This window comes from Haliaeetus albicilla, chromosome 3 (genome assembly GCF_947461875.1).
Source record: "Haliaeetus albicilla chromosome 3, bHalAlb1.1, whole genome shotgun sequence".
Lineage (NCBI taxonomy): Eukaryota > Metazoa > Chordata > Aves > Accipitriformes > Accipitridae > Haliaeetus > Haliaeetus albicilla.
Window position 1 is genome coordinate 50,367,731 of NC_091485.1, and position 14,455 is coordinate 50,382,185.

The 14,455-nt window shown below is 40.4% G+C and overlaps 1 protein-coding gene across 7 annotated transcripts in view; it reads right to left on the reverse strand.

The window, feature by feature from the left end:
• The window catches only part of RUNX1T1 (RUNX1 partner transcriptional co-repressor 1), a 117,069-nt gene that overhangs the window by 66,965 nt on the left and 35,649 nt on the right, over positions 1 to 14,455 (reverse strand). The window contains exon 2 of one of the 7 annotated variants that reach the window (XM_069779657.1): positions 2,466 to 2,583. The exons of 5 other annotated variants lie outside the window; for them this stretch is intronic. Coding sequence is in view for 1 of the 2 variants with exons in the window: in XM_069779655.1 (XP_069635756.1) it covers positions 14,128 to 14,134 (7 nt within the window). In the remaining variant the exon portion in view is untranslated. Of the gene's footprint in view, positions 1 to 2,465; positions 2,584 to 14,127; positions 14,443 to 14,455 lie in introns of those variants that run through there. One more of the 7 variants, XM_069779655.1, reaches the window with a different exon arrangement.

The following is a 14,455-nucleotide window of genomic DNA, read 5'->3' on the forward strand; positions in this document are numbered from 1 at the left end:
ATTTCAAGAATCTTGTAAGTGCTGACTAAACTTGCTTGAATTACCCACACTACCTCCTCCACATTCCTATTGAGTAACATTAGCCTTACTGAATATATTAAGAAAAAAAGAAAATTAGCATTTAAGCCAAGACATTAATACCTAGGTCTAAACGCACTATCAGTAAACAAGGAATGTTCTTAAGCCATCAGACAACAGATACTCAGATAGTGAACCAAAAGAAGTCAATTTATTCTTTGTCAAGATGACTAATGCATTTTTCATTTCTTATCTATGCAACAGTGGCTAAATGACTGTCTGAAAAATATATATTTATAAGAGGCACGGCTGGATGTATTTGAAAGAATGGATCAGAACTATAGCAAGATCTTTTCTTTTCTAGTAATCAAGTGGATTAATACTAAATTAGAGTGAAGGAGTTCAAAGTGCTACCTAGTACATTTTTATTGAAGCTATATTAGCATGACAGTCATATGCATTAAAGATTAAGCTAAAGCCTCAAACCACGCTCGGTTCTGGGCAGGAGTAAGAGTCCAGCTGTGCAGGTAGAGGACTAGATACCAAATGCATTCATTAAGCGGGTCTGTACTAGAGATACTGTTTTAATATTCTCCCCCCTTCAAGCAGTGTGCTGGTTTTGGCTGGGGTAGTGTTAATTTTCTTCATAGTAGCTAGTATGGGGCTATGTTTTGGGTTTGTGCTGAAAACAGTGTTGATAACACAGGGGTGTTTTAGCTATTGCTGAGCAGTGCTTGCACAGAGCCAAGGCCTTTTCTGCTCCTCACCCCACCCCACCAGCGAGGAGGCTGGGGGGGCACAAGGAGCTGGGGGGGGCACAGCCGGGACAGCTGACCCCAACTGACCACATATGATGTCATGCTCAGCAATAAAACTAGGGGAAAGGTTGGCTGGGGGCGGGGGGGGGGGGGACGACACACGACCTGCTGCTCGGGGACCGGCTGGGCATGGGTCAGTTGGTGGTGAGCAATTCTTTTCATTTGCATCACTTGTCTTTCTTGCATTCTATTTTTCTTTGTTATTTTCCTTTACATTACTTTTATTGTTTTTGTTATTACTATTACTGCTACTATTACTATTTTATTTTATTTCAATTATTAAACTATTCTTATCTGAACGCATGAGTTTTCTCACTTTGAGCCTTCCAATTCTCTTCCCCCCATCCCGCTGTGAGGTGGGGGGGAGCGAGCGAGCGGCTCTGCCGGTGCTCGGCTGCCGGCTGGGGTTAAACCACGACAAGCAGCAAGCTTAGCCTCCTTTATTGGGGTAGGAGTTTCAAAACACGTGAAGGGGTTTAGAAGCACAGTCACCAACAAAGGCAAATGTGACTAGTACTCATGTATTACTCCACACACTTGAAAACCCACATCAAATACCCTACCCTGTGTGTAAACTCCACACTTTCAAAACCTACTGGAAGGAGGGCTGCAGAGCAATTCACAGCACTGAGCCATGAAAAGATCACAATCTTTGACAAATTCAGAAACAAAATGTGCAGTCGAGAGTTTCTACGGCGCATTTTGAGATTGACACTTGACGGGAGACAATCTCAGCAGAGTTTCAAAGAGGACAGGGTAGGGAGAAATAAAATGAACGTATCAGTACATTTCCTGCAAGGGATCGATAAAAAGACCTCGCTCCTACAAGGACTTACATACCTGCTCAACTTCAGATACTTATCCTATTATGGTAGCACACTTGACGTTAAAATCGAGTCTTTGAAGACGCAGGGCCCAAATAATTTACCATGAAATGCGGAGTTCAAGGTTTTGTTTGTTCTTTAGCAATGCAGGAAATATGAAAATAAAGCAGAATTGCAACATGCTTTTTTTTAAACGCTTCATGACACTGCTTTTAGAGTAATGTCATCAAAATGTCATAAAAAGTACATTTAAGCATTTTGAGATAAGCAAAAAGCAACAGACTACAACCTTAAAAAGAAGTTAATGTAATATTAACAGAAGCTATGTAATTAGCTAGTCCAAAACCTCAACCCGTCTTCCTCAAACCAAATAAACTGGAAGGAGAGAGCAGGAAGAAAAGAACTAAAAAAAAAGGGAGAAATATAGAAAGAGAGGGGAAAGAAAACCCACACAAGCCAGAGTCCCTCACTGCTGTTATTCCTCCACGAGCGGAAACGCTCAGTTCAGTCGTGGCTTAGGAGGCATAAACATCATTGAAATTCAAAGGCAGCTCTGAGAAAGAGGACGCCTCAATTGGTATGCAAGTGGTGTTTTCTCGCCCTGAATACATTATGAACTTGCAGCATGCTAATATGCCATGCTATCATAAGCACCAGATGGAACAGTAGGCAGTATATGTCCCATCAAACCTCAGGAAGATGTATTAATGTTCCTGCTCTTTTTTTCCTTCCCTTCCCCTCCCCCTCCCCTAGTACAACCCTTCAGCTGTGTCCCTAGACTGGCACATTTCTTAGCATCAGTCACCTGCTCCTGAAGCACAGTTCTCCAGGGTTGCCTCATCTTCACCAGGTGGTGCCAAGCATCTTTTCAATCTTTTTTATCGCAGAAGGTAAAGGCCACAAGACGTGTCAGGCTGTGCTTACTGAAGGGTACCGAGTACAAAAGATAACATCATGAGATAAATGATAGATGAAGAAAGACTTCGGGTCTAAAGCTAGCACAATTGTTTTAAAATATGTATAAGTAGCGTGGCACAAATTTCACCCTCTACTATCGGCGAATGAAGAATTGGGGGGCAGTGGCGAAGGGCGAGATTTTCTGTGTAACCAAATAAAACAGAGGAAACCGGATTAAAGATCTTTGAACTGAAGTCCTTTTTTCACCACACTGGAAACCTTTTCAGAGTAAATGTACACAATTCAACAGCCATTTACAGGGTAGGGTTTAATTTTAAATCAGAGTATGAAAATGGCACACAGGCAAATCAGTTTACAGGATTTTGATTTTTTTTTTTTTAATTAGAGATATGATATTCTTTGACTTTTGTCACTAACTAATTGCTTGGGCCCGTATGTATAATTCTAAAGAAGCGTAGTATCTCAATGCTGCTTTGCATCATTAATGAATTCAGTCCCAAGCAGGTTTTATAAGACTAAAGAGAAATGTAATCTAGTGTTCTGTATGAAAGCATGTGCGTACACACACAAAAATAAAGCATAGATTTTCTGGTGTCATCTGAATTTTTCCTATCTATTCACAGAAATATGCTTCCTACTGAAACACATAGCTCACAAGAAAATTCTTTTCTCTTTTTTTCCTTCTACTGGGCCCTTTCAAAAGTTAAAATATGGTCCTCAAGACTGAAAATGAAGAGTCTGTGCATTCGAACCACCAGTGAGAAGGTCCTGAGATGGATAAAGAAAAGTACATCAGCTTTTTGCATGTGAAGTTTTAATGTTTGAGTATTTTTAAACACATTTTTCAGAAAGAAATCACATCAGTAAACACTTTGCGAATTTCTGTTATTTTAGAAACCACCTGCTGATTTACAAACAGCTCTCGCTATGCATGTAAATCTAGTATTTTCCTAACAACATTAGCCTTCTCATAAATACAGTCTAATTCTGCAAGATGCTAGGTATTTACAACTCACATGAACTTTTCTGGGAATTAACATTGCTCAAAACCTCAGAAGAGCTAGTTACACAAGTTATCTGTTGCATGTATAAGGATTTTTCCAAGTATTAAAGGTCTGGTCAACAGGGATTTCCCCCCAGTCATCCAACCCTAACTAAAATAAAAAATAATTACCTTTTTCTTTCAAACAAAGCATTTTACGACTGTTGCATCTATTAAGTCCAGACAGACTCTAATGCAAGGATGTCTTAGGGACCGAGTCAGAAATCAGACCAATTTTCTTCCTTTTTCTCTTCCTATTGAATATTGGGGGGCTTGTTTTGTTTCTTAATATATAGCCTTTAAGGGTAATTTGCTAGATTATGATTTGCATTGTGCAAATAAGTCTATTTAAGTCCATTATCCTGCATTATAATGTAATTTCTGACACCTTAACAGCACTCAATTTAATTACAACACACTGAAACAGTACAGCTGACTCCCAAAGGAACCTGTTTGGATCAGAAGATGATGATATATGCTAGCTGCTGATCATCTTTCACCATCAGATCCGCAATCAACTCTTTTAAAAGAACAGTATCAGAACATCTGCATCATCGTATTATTTTGTGGCAAAGAGCCCTCCAAAACCCAGCAACTGCATGCAACAATGTGTGCACATCCCAGACTTGTAAGCAGACATATTTAAAAACCAGCAGCTTTACTGTAATGACCAAAGGAGACAAAAAAAGGCTTTGATTTCGATTCAGCAAGCATCAATTTCTGCAGCAGAATCCCCATTAGGTAATTCATCAAGGCATCTATTCTATATCTAGTGTGGCAAGACAGCAAAAACACTTACAGCCTCCAAAAAGAAAAACACTTCTGACAAAACTATTAAGCATTCCTGGTGATTAAGTAATAGACACTCATTCTTTCAAGACTGTCTTGAACCAGTGCCCCAGACAAAAACCATGCAATCATATTTGCTGGTGTCAGGATGAAATCAAGGCATCATGATTTTCTGTATTCTTTCAAGAAAAAGCAAGTTATTCAGCAGCATCCACAAAGCTCTTTCTGAAAGAATACAGAAGTTAACTTAAGGAGAGAGTATATCATCTCTCTTGTGGCTCTACGGAGGGATGCAGGTCGATACCTGAAATGTTGGTAGTGTTTTTATCTTTGGGGCTTTTACAGACTCTCAAGAACAGTTTGAAGCAAAAGCTTTAAGGCAGCATAAACTAAAGAATTCTGTTTCTGCTGGTCTCTGAAGATTAAATACCACTGCTTTCCTTCCTCAAAATGAAAGGAATTGGAAATTACTACTCTACCAATTGACACGTCAGAGGAAGAAGCCTGGCTGGTCAGCTGAGAAGCAACCATGCAAATCCAGCCTTTATTCCACCAAGACATAGTTGCGCCTATGCAGAGGAGTCTGAAGAGGGCAAAGCAAGACTGTAACACCGGCTCTCCCTCAGACGGCAGAGAATTTGCTATATATGCTCTGAAGGCTCTGCTTTCATACCAAACTCTCGATGAAAGTTTCAGGCGCAGATTCATTTCCTGCACAGCAGCCTTGCTTATTAAATATAGAGGAACCAAATACATGTTTGCTTTTACAACCAGAGAATAATGTAAAGAGATACGTAAGTAAATTAACAAAACAAGATGAGCATTGCTCAAAATACTTTAAAAATTTAACACGAGAGACACAAATAATATTCCCAGAGCAGCCACTGTCTCACTTCTCCTCCATTTGCAAGGGGACAATAAAGTGCTCATGCTGACTATTAGGAATTCAGAAAAGTAAAATATACACTCATTACTGCACAGATCGCCTTTAAAAATTGCAAAAGACTTTGCTTTTGTTTCTGAAGATGTAATGCAGTCTAATGGCGATCTCGGTGTAAAATAATGAAATATTGATCTTAATGAAGTAATTTAAATTACTTCCGAGATCTAATATGAAGGATGTCGACAGAAGTGCTCTCTCTTTCAGGACCCTAGAGTGAGGAGATCCTACAGCACCATGGAAGGATGAATTCAACCAATGATGTGGGCCACTTTAATTCTAGTTTTATCACTCTCCTCCCTCTGCCAGTGGAGAAATGAAAACTAAAACCACCAAGACCAAAGACATGGTAAACTCTGTTGCAAACCAGTTTCCAAGAAGAAAACCAATGACTTTCAAAGCTATTCAATGACAGTGCCATCTGACCTCGCTGGATATCTAATTATACCCTTTCTTTTACAGACATAACCAAAGTTGCCTTAATGAGCATCTTTCAACTTTCTTTATTGTGTCAGTAACTCTCAAAGTCCCTATGGTTCACTCAGTATTTCTCAGTGTGTACTTTCAAAACTGATACAAACCCCGATTCCTTCTCAAAAAGAATAAGGTTATCGCATCTCTGGTTTTTAAAGATCATTTTTGTACACTGTAGTCAAAAATAGTGTACCTCGTACAGTTCCATGCAAAGAAAAGTCGCTACAAGAAAGAGTAATGCTGTCCACAGAAAATGACCTCTTCTAAACTTCAGTTAGCAAACTTTCTTCTAACTACAATACAAGTAAGTGCATGCAAAGCTGGCAGATATAATTACACAATCAACAATTATGTAGTGAAATGGACTGGAAAAATAAAATTAAACCAATAGATGTTAATTTGTATTTGCTAACCACGAATGATGTGGCTGGTGCTCTGCAAGGCACAAAATCCTTAAAAAAAAAAGATTCTCTTAAAAATTCAAGGAATGCTATGGGGATGTCACATATAGGAAAGTCTATGGTGATGGCATTCATTTGGATTATAAAATAGCTACAACGAAAATCCAAGGCTGGGTACACATGCTTGTTACCCTGGCTTAAAAGGGCCACCAGAATACATTTGGAATGCACAGTTTAGAAGCAAGAATCAAATTATGGCTGTATTTTCATATGATACGAGTGCAGACATTTTCCAAACTGTAATCTTGCGGCAGGAAGACTATTTGAGTCATGTGTGTTTGCATGACTCACAAAACACATATTAAGGAGAGATCAGAAAGAAGGAAGGGGAAAGGCCCTGTATCACTAAACCAGGAGATTACTCCTTTAGCAGGATGTGGTTTCAAAACAGGAGCACAATAAGACAGTGAACCCAGCATCGCTAGAAGAATCAGAGAGAAAGGGGGGACTACAAGAATCTGCACTGGAGGGCTCCCAAGGCTTGGAGAAGTGGATTATAAGCACATCAAGAAAATTCCAATAAAGCATTAGAACTGAAAGGGTACCAAGTTAAATTTTAGAGATGCTTTCTGAATGACTTACAGAAGACAGAATAGTGCATTAACCCCCAGAAGAGAAAAGATGTATCAATAAGCTGGAAAGGGCAATGGACTTTGAAAGGTAAAACATATTCCTACTTCTTGAATCACCATTTCAAACTTCGTTGCAGTTAAGCATATGCAAATCCCACTTCCTCAAGTCTCAATTCATTACAGTAAATCCTTTTTTAACCAAGAATGATATAGGCCTGACCCTACACCAGATCTGCATGAACCTGCAGTACGCTTGAAGGGTTATCAAGATACATTCTTCTTACTTCTTATTCCTCAGCCTCTCCTCCAAGAGGTGATCAATACCGATTCCTTTTCTGTTCTATTTCCACATTTCTTTTGGTCTTTGTCAGCTCAGTATTGCCAATATGCAAAAATGCAGCAAAGCTTGTTACAGTCTGCTTCCAAAGGGATATCCATAATGAATGAGAACCATACAAGCAATAGTCCTAATAATTGTGTCCACTGCTGACGGTGTTTCCTTTCGAACTTCAGGAAGATTTCCTGCCACCTTTGACTTACACTTTGTGCCCGTTTAAAAGCATGGTTAAGTTGCAGGCACTGTTCCAGAACATATATCCGCATTAATACTGAAATAGCTGGCTGGATAATTTAAATTAATTCAGATATGTGGGTCCTAGCAGGCAGTTATTCCTCATGAAAATTTCACAAGATTGCCAGGTCCCAAGAGCAAGAAGTAGAAATAAATGCACATGTCATTACGCAACATCATGGAAAATCTCAAGTAAGGCTGTAGCTTCATGCCGTAGGAATTTGGGCAGGAGATTTTTAGATGTTGGATCCATTCTGTGTCTCTTTTGACACTACAGCCTTAAACCAGCTGCAAGAACAATACTACCAGGCGATGTGCTGCAGCACAGGGACAAAACCAAGAGGTCTGTGAACCTCCAGCTGAAGCGGCTCCTCTCAAATCCCAAGGTCTCCAGCAACTTGTCTCAAGTTCTTCTGCAATTAATGCTCACAATGAGGCTACTTCTCCACACTCTGCCTATAACTGGCACTAAAGAACAAATTACTAGTAGGGAAAAAACAGACTCAACAGCACAGAGAAATAAATTCAGCTTTGGTATGTGGAAGCACAGCTTCATGAGCTACCACAGGAAGAAGGTGCAGCCCTTTCAGCCAGCACTGAGCCTGACAATTCTGCTCTTCTACTGGCATGCAAAGGCAAAGTTCATTCTGCAAGCTACAGATCAAGTAATGGTTTCAGATCAATGAATAACTAACTTTAGGTGCCCAGACAACACAAAAGCCAGTGCCAGGGACTACTCTGCTCTCCCCTACAGTGCACAGGGCTGAAGCACCTCAGACTGGGTATCCAAAACAGCTAATGGATCCAGTAGAGCAAAGAATCATCATGCAGGCTGAAGTGACCTCAGGAGATCAGACAGTCCATGCCCTTCTGCCTCAAAACATGGGCAGTTAGTTAGATCAAGTTGCCAGGTGTTTGTCCAATATGGTGTCTTCAATAATGCAAATACCACTACCCCTCTGGACAACGTGTTTCAGTGTCTGACCATCCTTACGGTGAAGAGAATTTTTTTCCTGGTATCTATTTGGGATTTACCATGGTCCATTACTTGTGCCTGTTGCCTCTCATCCTATCACTATGCACCTCTGAGAAGAGTTTGGTTCTATCCATTCTCTCTACACCCTCCCATTAGACAGCTCACAACAGAAAAGATGATACAAAGTTAGTTATATTTACCTAGCAACTGCCTACAGCTCACCAACAGGGAAATACCGGAGACAGGATGCTTTACTCCTGCCTTTGAAGAGCCTCAGTATCTTGGAGACATGGGATCCACAGCACTACTCCCTCCTCCAGAAAAGATCTCCTTATCCTCACCTTCAGAAGATTGGCAAGTAGAACGAGTTTGTGTAAGACACCGCTAGGCAAGATGGAAGAGGTGAGCTTTGATTTTATTCAAGTCCTTTGAGTGGAAGCCTCACTCTGGAAGTGAAAGACATGAATTCAAATCCTCCCTCTGCTTGCTCAATCAAGCTCAGGTCTGTAACGTATTCCCTCAGCAGGGGGAAAGCTACTGCCCAGCAGCAGCTTATTCTGGATGGGAGTAATCTCCATCGCTCTTGTTCTGCCCGAGAACTGAGCAGGAAACATTTCAGGAGGGACCAAGGCCCAAGATCAACGGCAGCCAGGAGGAAGCGGCTCCTGCACTGGTCCTGCTCTTCGTCTGGTGACTCTCACGTACAAGAGGCAGGAGGAACACATGTACATCGCAAAATGCAACGTGGCGCAGAGACGGCTGAGCTCCTGGAGAGTTGAGCCAATGGCTATAGATAGCATGGCACAGCACGGCAAGGACTTCACCAGCTTCACCGAGGAACCGGGTGAACGTAGAGTTAGCATAGTGGGATATTGAATGAAATCAGCCTTGCCAAGCGGGCCAATATGGCTAGACTGTGTCTGTGTACAGGTCAAAATCCAAGCGCTGCTGTGCCCTATGGATTTTCCGATTTAATCTCTACTCGCCTCAAAATCTCTGGCTCTGTGCTCCGTTTTACATCACACACATTTCTGGGAACAAGAAGTAAGCCTGCACTTGTGAAGAGACCAACGTTTCTGAATACGCACTGGGCTTCCTCTGAAATTACCTACCAGATCCAGCTGTGCAAACGACTCAGACACAGAAATGCTTCAACTCCAAAAAGACATAGGTGTGAACTCAGCACTGGCCTGCTTAACCCTATCGATACCGAGACAGATCTTAGCATGCCCGCCCAGAGGCAGCTCGACATGCTTGGGAAACTTTAAAGCTGTAACAGTGATGCATCAGGAATGAGGACAGAGTTGAGGCATGCAATTCTGGATTTGGAAGCCAGCTACTGCTTCAGGTGCAGAAGTCATCTTGTGCACTTAGCTTTAGTCTGTGACCTAGTGGCGAGAAATCAGGCTTCAGCTGATTTTTTGTAGAGTTATCCTTGATGTACACACTTGGAAGAAAAAAGGATGCAGCACACAAACAAGAAAACTGGTACTGGTATATGTACAGGTCCTGAAAAGGACCAGCTATCATGTCTTCTTCTACTCTTAGACGTATCAACTTCTCTATCCGGACTTTTCAAATTGGCATATGACATCATTTTAGAATTTATTTTACCCCAAACTGGTATTCAAGTCCTTTTTTTAAAATTGCATATACACATTGAGTTGCAAGGTATGATGATTATGTCTCAAACATACGAGTGTGGAGTCCAAAATCTTCAAATCAAGACGCAATCAGTGCTAAACACCCTACACACGCCAGGGAAGTACCAGTCCTGAGAAAGTGTTTTGATAGTTCCTTCACAACAAAGGGTCCGAGTGGAAAAGCACTAAAACTTCACAGGGAAAGAGTGTTTGGACGCTGCTTAAAAATATACATATTAATCGCTATTTCTGCAGCATTATCTGCAACCCATGATGTGTTAGTTATTTTCCATGCATACGTAGCAAGATGCAGTTCACAGCCCCATGGGTTGAAAATAACAGCAATAATGTCATGCAGACTTTGGAATATATTACTACCATAAAAGAAGAAACTTTAATACTTTGAAAAGCAAGTCATTACACATCGTCTCCCAAACCCTACAATATGTATCTGAGGAACCTAGTGACCCGCAGTCATCTTAGGGAAAGAGCTTTTTGCTCCTACCCAAATCCTGAAGAAGATAAAGTCATTATGTAGGATGATTGGAATAATGATGCAAGGTTAACACTTGGACTTAAATATTTCCAGACACATTTTCTCCGTTTGGCAGGAAACTTGTTTTGTAAGACACAGAATTGTCCTAATGTAACAGCATAGCAACTGCAACTTAAAACAGAACAAGTCGGTTAATGGACTATTAGGAGACTTTTCCTGTATAACAGCATTTAGACGCATGTATTTAAAAAACAGGTGGATAATCCAAATGTTCAGTTACTAGGACACTAACAGTTATGTCCATGGCAATTTTGTTTCTGTTCTTTAAACAAATCATCACTTGCTAGCACTAATGTTAAAACCAGAAAGCCAGTCTAGTACACAGTGGCTATAAATGCCAAATCAATTTTCAGCAGATAATAAAGTCCATGTTTTACAATCAGCAATGCACTGTTTTACTACCCAAAATGTAAGCTAATAATATATAGCTCTGCTAAATGGAAAATGCAGATATGCTGTTAAGAAACGGGCTGGCTGTGAGATGATGGATCATTTCTGCTGGGACCTTCTTAAAGCTATGTGCAAATGTTTTGAAAATATCACATGATGTGGCCATGTGTTAAAAATTACAGCCAGTTAAGTTCTCTGCTAAGAAAAATATGTGGGCAATTTATGAAATGCACTCCAGGATGGAGATATCTTAAGTAAAACCAGATTTTGAAAACAAACCCATTTTTTTTTGAAACACGAACTTAAAAAAAAAAAAAAAAAAAAGTTGCAGCCACATCTGGAGAGCAGAAGTAAAGAAAGGGTGGTCTGACCTAATACCAGGCCATCTTCTGAAAGAGCAGCATTATTTCTGGGCTACAATGACTGTGATCACTGATTGTCCTTTTAAGGAAACCATGCTGAATACTGCCATGGGCAATAATAAAGCATTTTGTAGGCCAACATCTGTTCTTTGAAAGTACTATAAAATGACTGATAGATTTGTAACGTTTCATAAATAAAGTCCAGAATAAACAATTCTTAAAAAAAAAACAACAACAACAAAAAAAACACCAAAACCAACACACATTCATAGTAATCAGACAAACCAGTGTACAGTATTAGATTTGAACACTGTTCCCCCAGCATCAATTATTTAGAGATAAACACTTCCTAGAGTTCACTACACAGAATGCCAAAATGGTTAACTTGGTTACTGCAAGCTGCATGTTAACGGGATTATCTTTCTAGAGACTTTTCTCAGAGTTGCAGTAGTGCCTTAACAGAGCTCTGAATCGCTTTTACAGCATTTCATTAGCAAGCCTCGCTGCTGTCGCTTTGCCCTGACAGCGAAGCGAGGAGATGAGTGGCCAGTTGCAATTGTAACGGTATGAGCAGTTCGTCTTTGAAGGGCAAATTTAGTTTGTATAAAAGTGTTATCGCTACACATAAACCAGAACCCCTCTTTATTACTTCCTGTTCTTTCCCCAAAAGAAGGACTTCAGATGTCAGAAGCACTGAAGGGATGCTTCTGAAATCAAGACTTCACACATACACAAAAGGCACTGACATAATATCAGATTACATAAAAATACACATCCTTTTAATCTCCTGTACATAATGTGCTTACTTTTAAAATACAAAATCTGCCCCAGATGGCTAATAATGCCCATTTGAAAAAAACGAACACCACAATATTAAAAGGCTAAAATATGCTGTGAACAGATTGAGAGGCAGTTCATCCTAGAGGAGAGTAAAAAAGTGCAGATGGGTGTCAAAAATAGCCAAGTGTCAGATCTGTTCAAGTATCTCCATTCTGGCACATGCTCCCAGTCACAGCTGTTAGTGTATTCTCTGTATCCAAGTGCAAGGTTTTCTAACACTCCGAGCTGACATTAAAACACACTTCTTCCTTGCTACTGCTTTAACAGAATGCTGGAAATTAAAGATTTATTTAATGGTAAAGCTTAACGAGTATTGATAAGGGTATACATACTCTAGTGTAGCGCATGCCATTTTGATTAAAGATGCATGAAATTTTAACCAGCAGGTAGATTAAGTAATTTAAATGCCAAAGGCTTAATAGGTTTTCAAAAACCTCCACTCTAGGCATTCCAACACTGTTTGCCAATAGCCCCAAATAATGCACACAAGGATCAAGACTGATAAGACTGTGTCATTTTAGTACATTTGAATATATTAATAAAACACAGAAACAGTAAACCGCACAAGATGAGTTTCGTAGAAATAAGGGAAACGTCAGCAGATTATGCAAAATGCAGTTTTTCAAATTAAAGAATTCCTGGGGTATTTCTAATGAAGACCACATTCCCAAGAATGTAATGCATGCAAATCAAATTTGACATCTAAAGGGTTAAATTGACCTTTCATAGTCCTCAGTTGTTATCTATGCAAATTAATTTGCCCATATTTCAACCATATAAATCCTCTTAGCCTTGTGCTTTGAGCAAACAGAGCCCACTTTCTTGTTACAACCAGAGGATCAGCAAACATACCAGCAGTAGGGTATGACCGTGTATAAAAATCCTAAAAGGAAAACATTCTTCCAACAACTGGCAATACCTACATGCAACTGTGGTTGCAGCAAACTGGCAGATACTGTTTCAAAACACCATCTGTGAGGTGTACAGACTCTCTGTGATCAAGCGTAGCCTCTTCTGCCTGTCCTACCCAAATAATCCACAAGAACCAGCCAGCTGTAGGATCTCTAGCCCTGTCTTTTTTTATCCAGAGACACAGGCTGCTATAATCAGGCACATGGCTTTCTTCAGTCCTTACCAAAGGGAAAAAACCCAAACAAAACACACCAAATTCAATCCACTCAGTCGTGGTCAAGCATTTCACAAAACCCCTCAGACAAATCACCCTGCGTAGAAGCCCCATTTTCATTGGCAATAACACTTATCAATTAGACAAGCGATCGTAATATCCAAGGATAATATTTTCCTGAGGAAACCAACCTATTAAAATTTCCAGCTCCACAGCAATTCCTCTAGTTCAGCAGATTTTTTTTATTGTTTTATTTTGAATCAACATATTTCAGTCATCTGCCGGGTGACAGTTAAGGACTACGATTTAGGACAACGCTGGAATAATTTGTTTTACAAATCTCCTTCACTTCTCTAACATAAACAGCTTTTCACAGAGATAATTTCAGCTGATGGGTGAACGCTGTGAATGATCTCTACCGATCAAATGTTTGCAGATTCAAGGTACAGCTGACAGTCATGAAAGCCAGCCCGAAGCTGTATTTCTCTTTGCTAAAAATGATCCCCCGTGCAGAGACCTGCACCCACAAAGCCAGTGACTTTCTGCTATTTCTATCCCTTTTCATTGAAACATCCAGTACTGCTCTAAGTATCATCTCTGGCAGTTCCCTCGCACAAATTCCCCTCCCCCAAACATATACACAACAGAATTAGCATCCACGATCGCTCCGTACCCGTATCAGCTTGCAAATCACCCTCTATCTTAAAGAGAAGGAAAAAAAAAAAGAGAACAGAAAAAAAATACTATCAAAAAACAATTAGCGTTTCCTCATTTAAAACCGAAAGAGCTGCAATAATTTCAACTCACCAGGCATCCTTGGATAAAATATACCACACTGTAAATGGCTCTCTCCTAAAAGCAAGCTTATTTAGGGCTCAGTGCCTCCTGTTCTGGAATGAACAGAGAGAAGCGAGGAGGGCCATCAGAACTGGCTGTGGCAGCGTAGCTGGAGGCAGGATGCTGGGCGCGTGCGTTTGCCAGGCAAAGACAGATGGAGAGCTGACACTCTGTATTGCACTTGGAGCAGAAATGTGAATGATGACAGGAGCACATGTGGCCTTGAACCCAGCCCTGTCTCTTCAGGCAGAACAATGACAGGGATGTGTGTGCAAATTATCACAACCCCGGCTCCCCT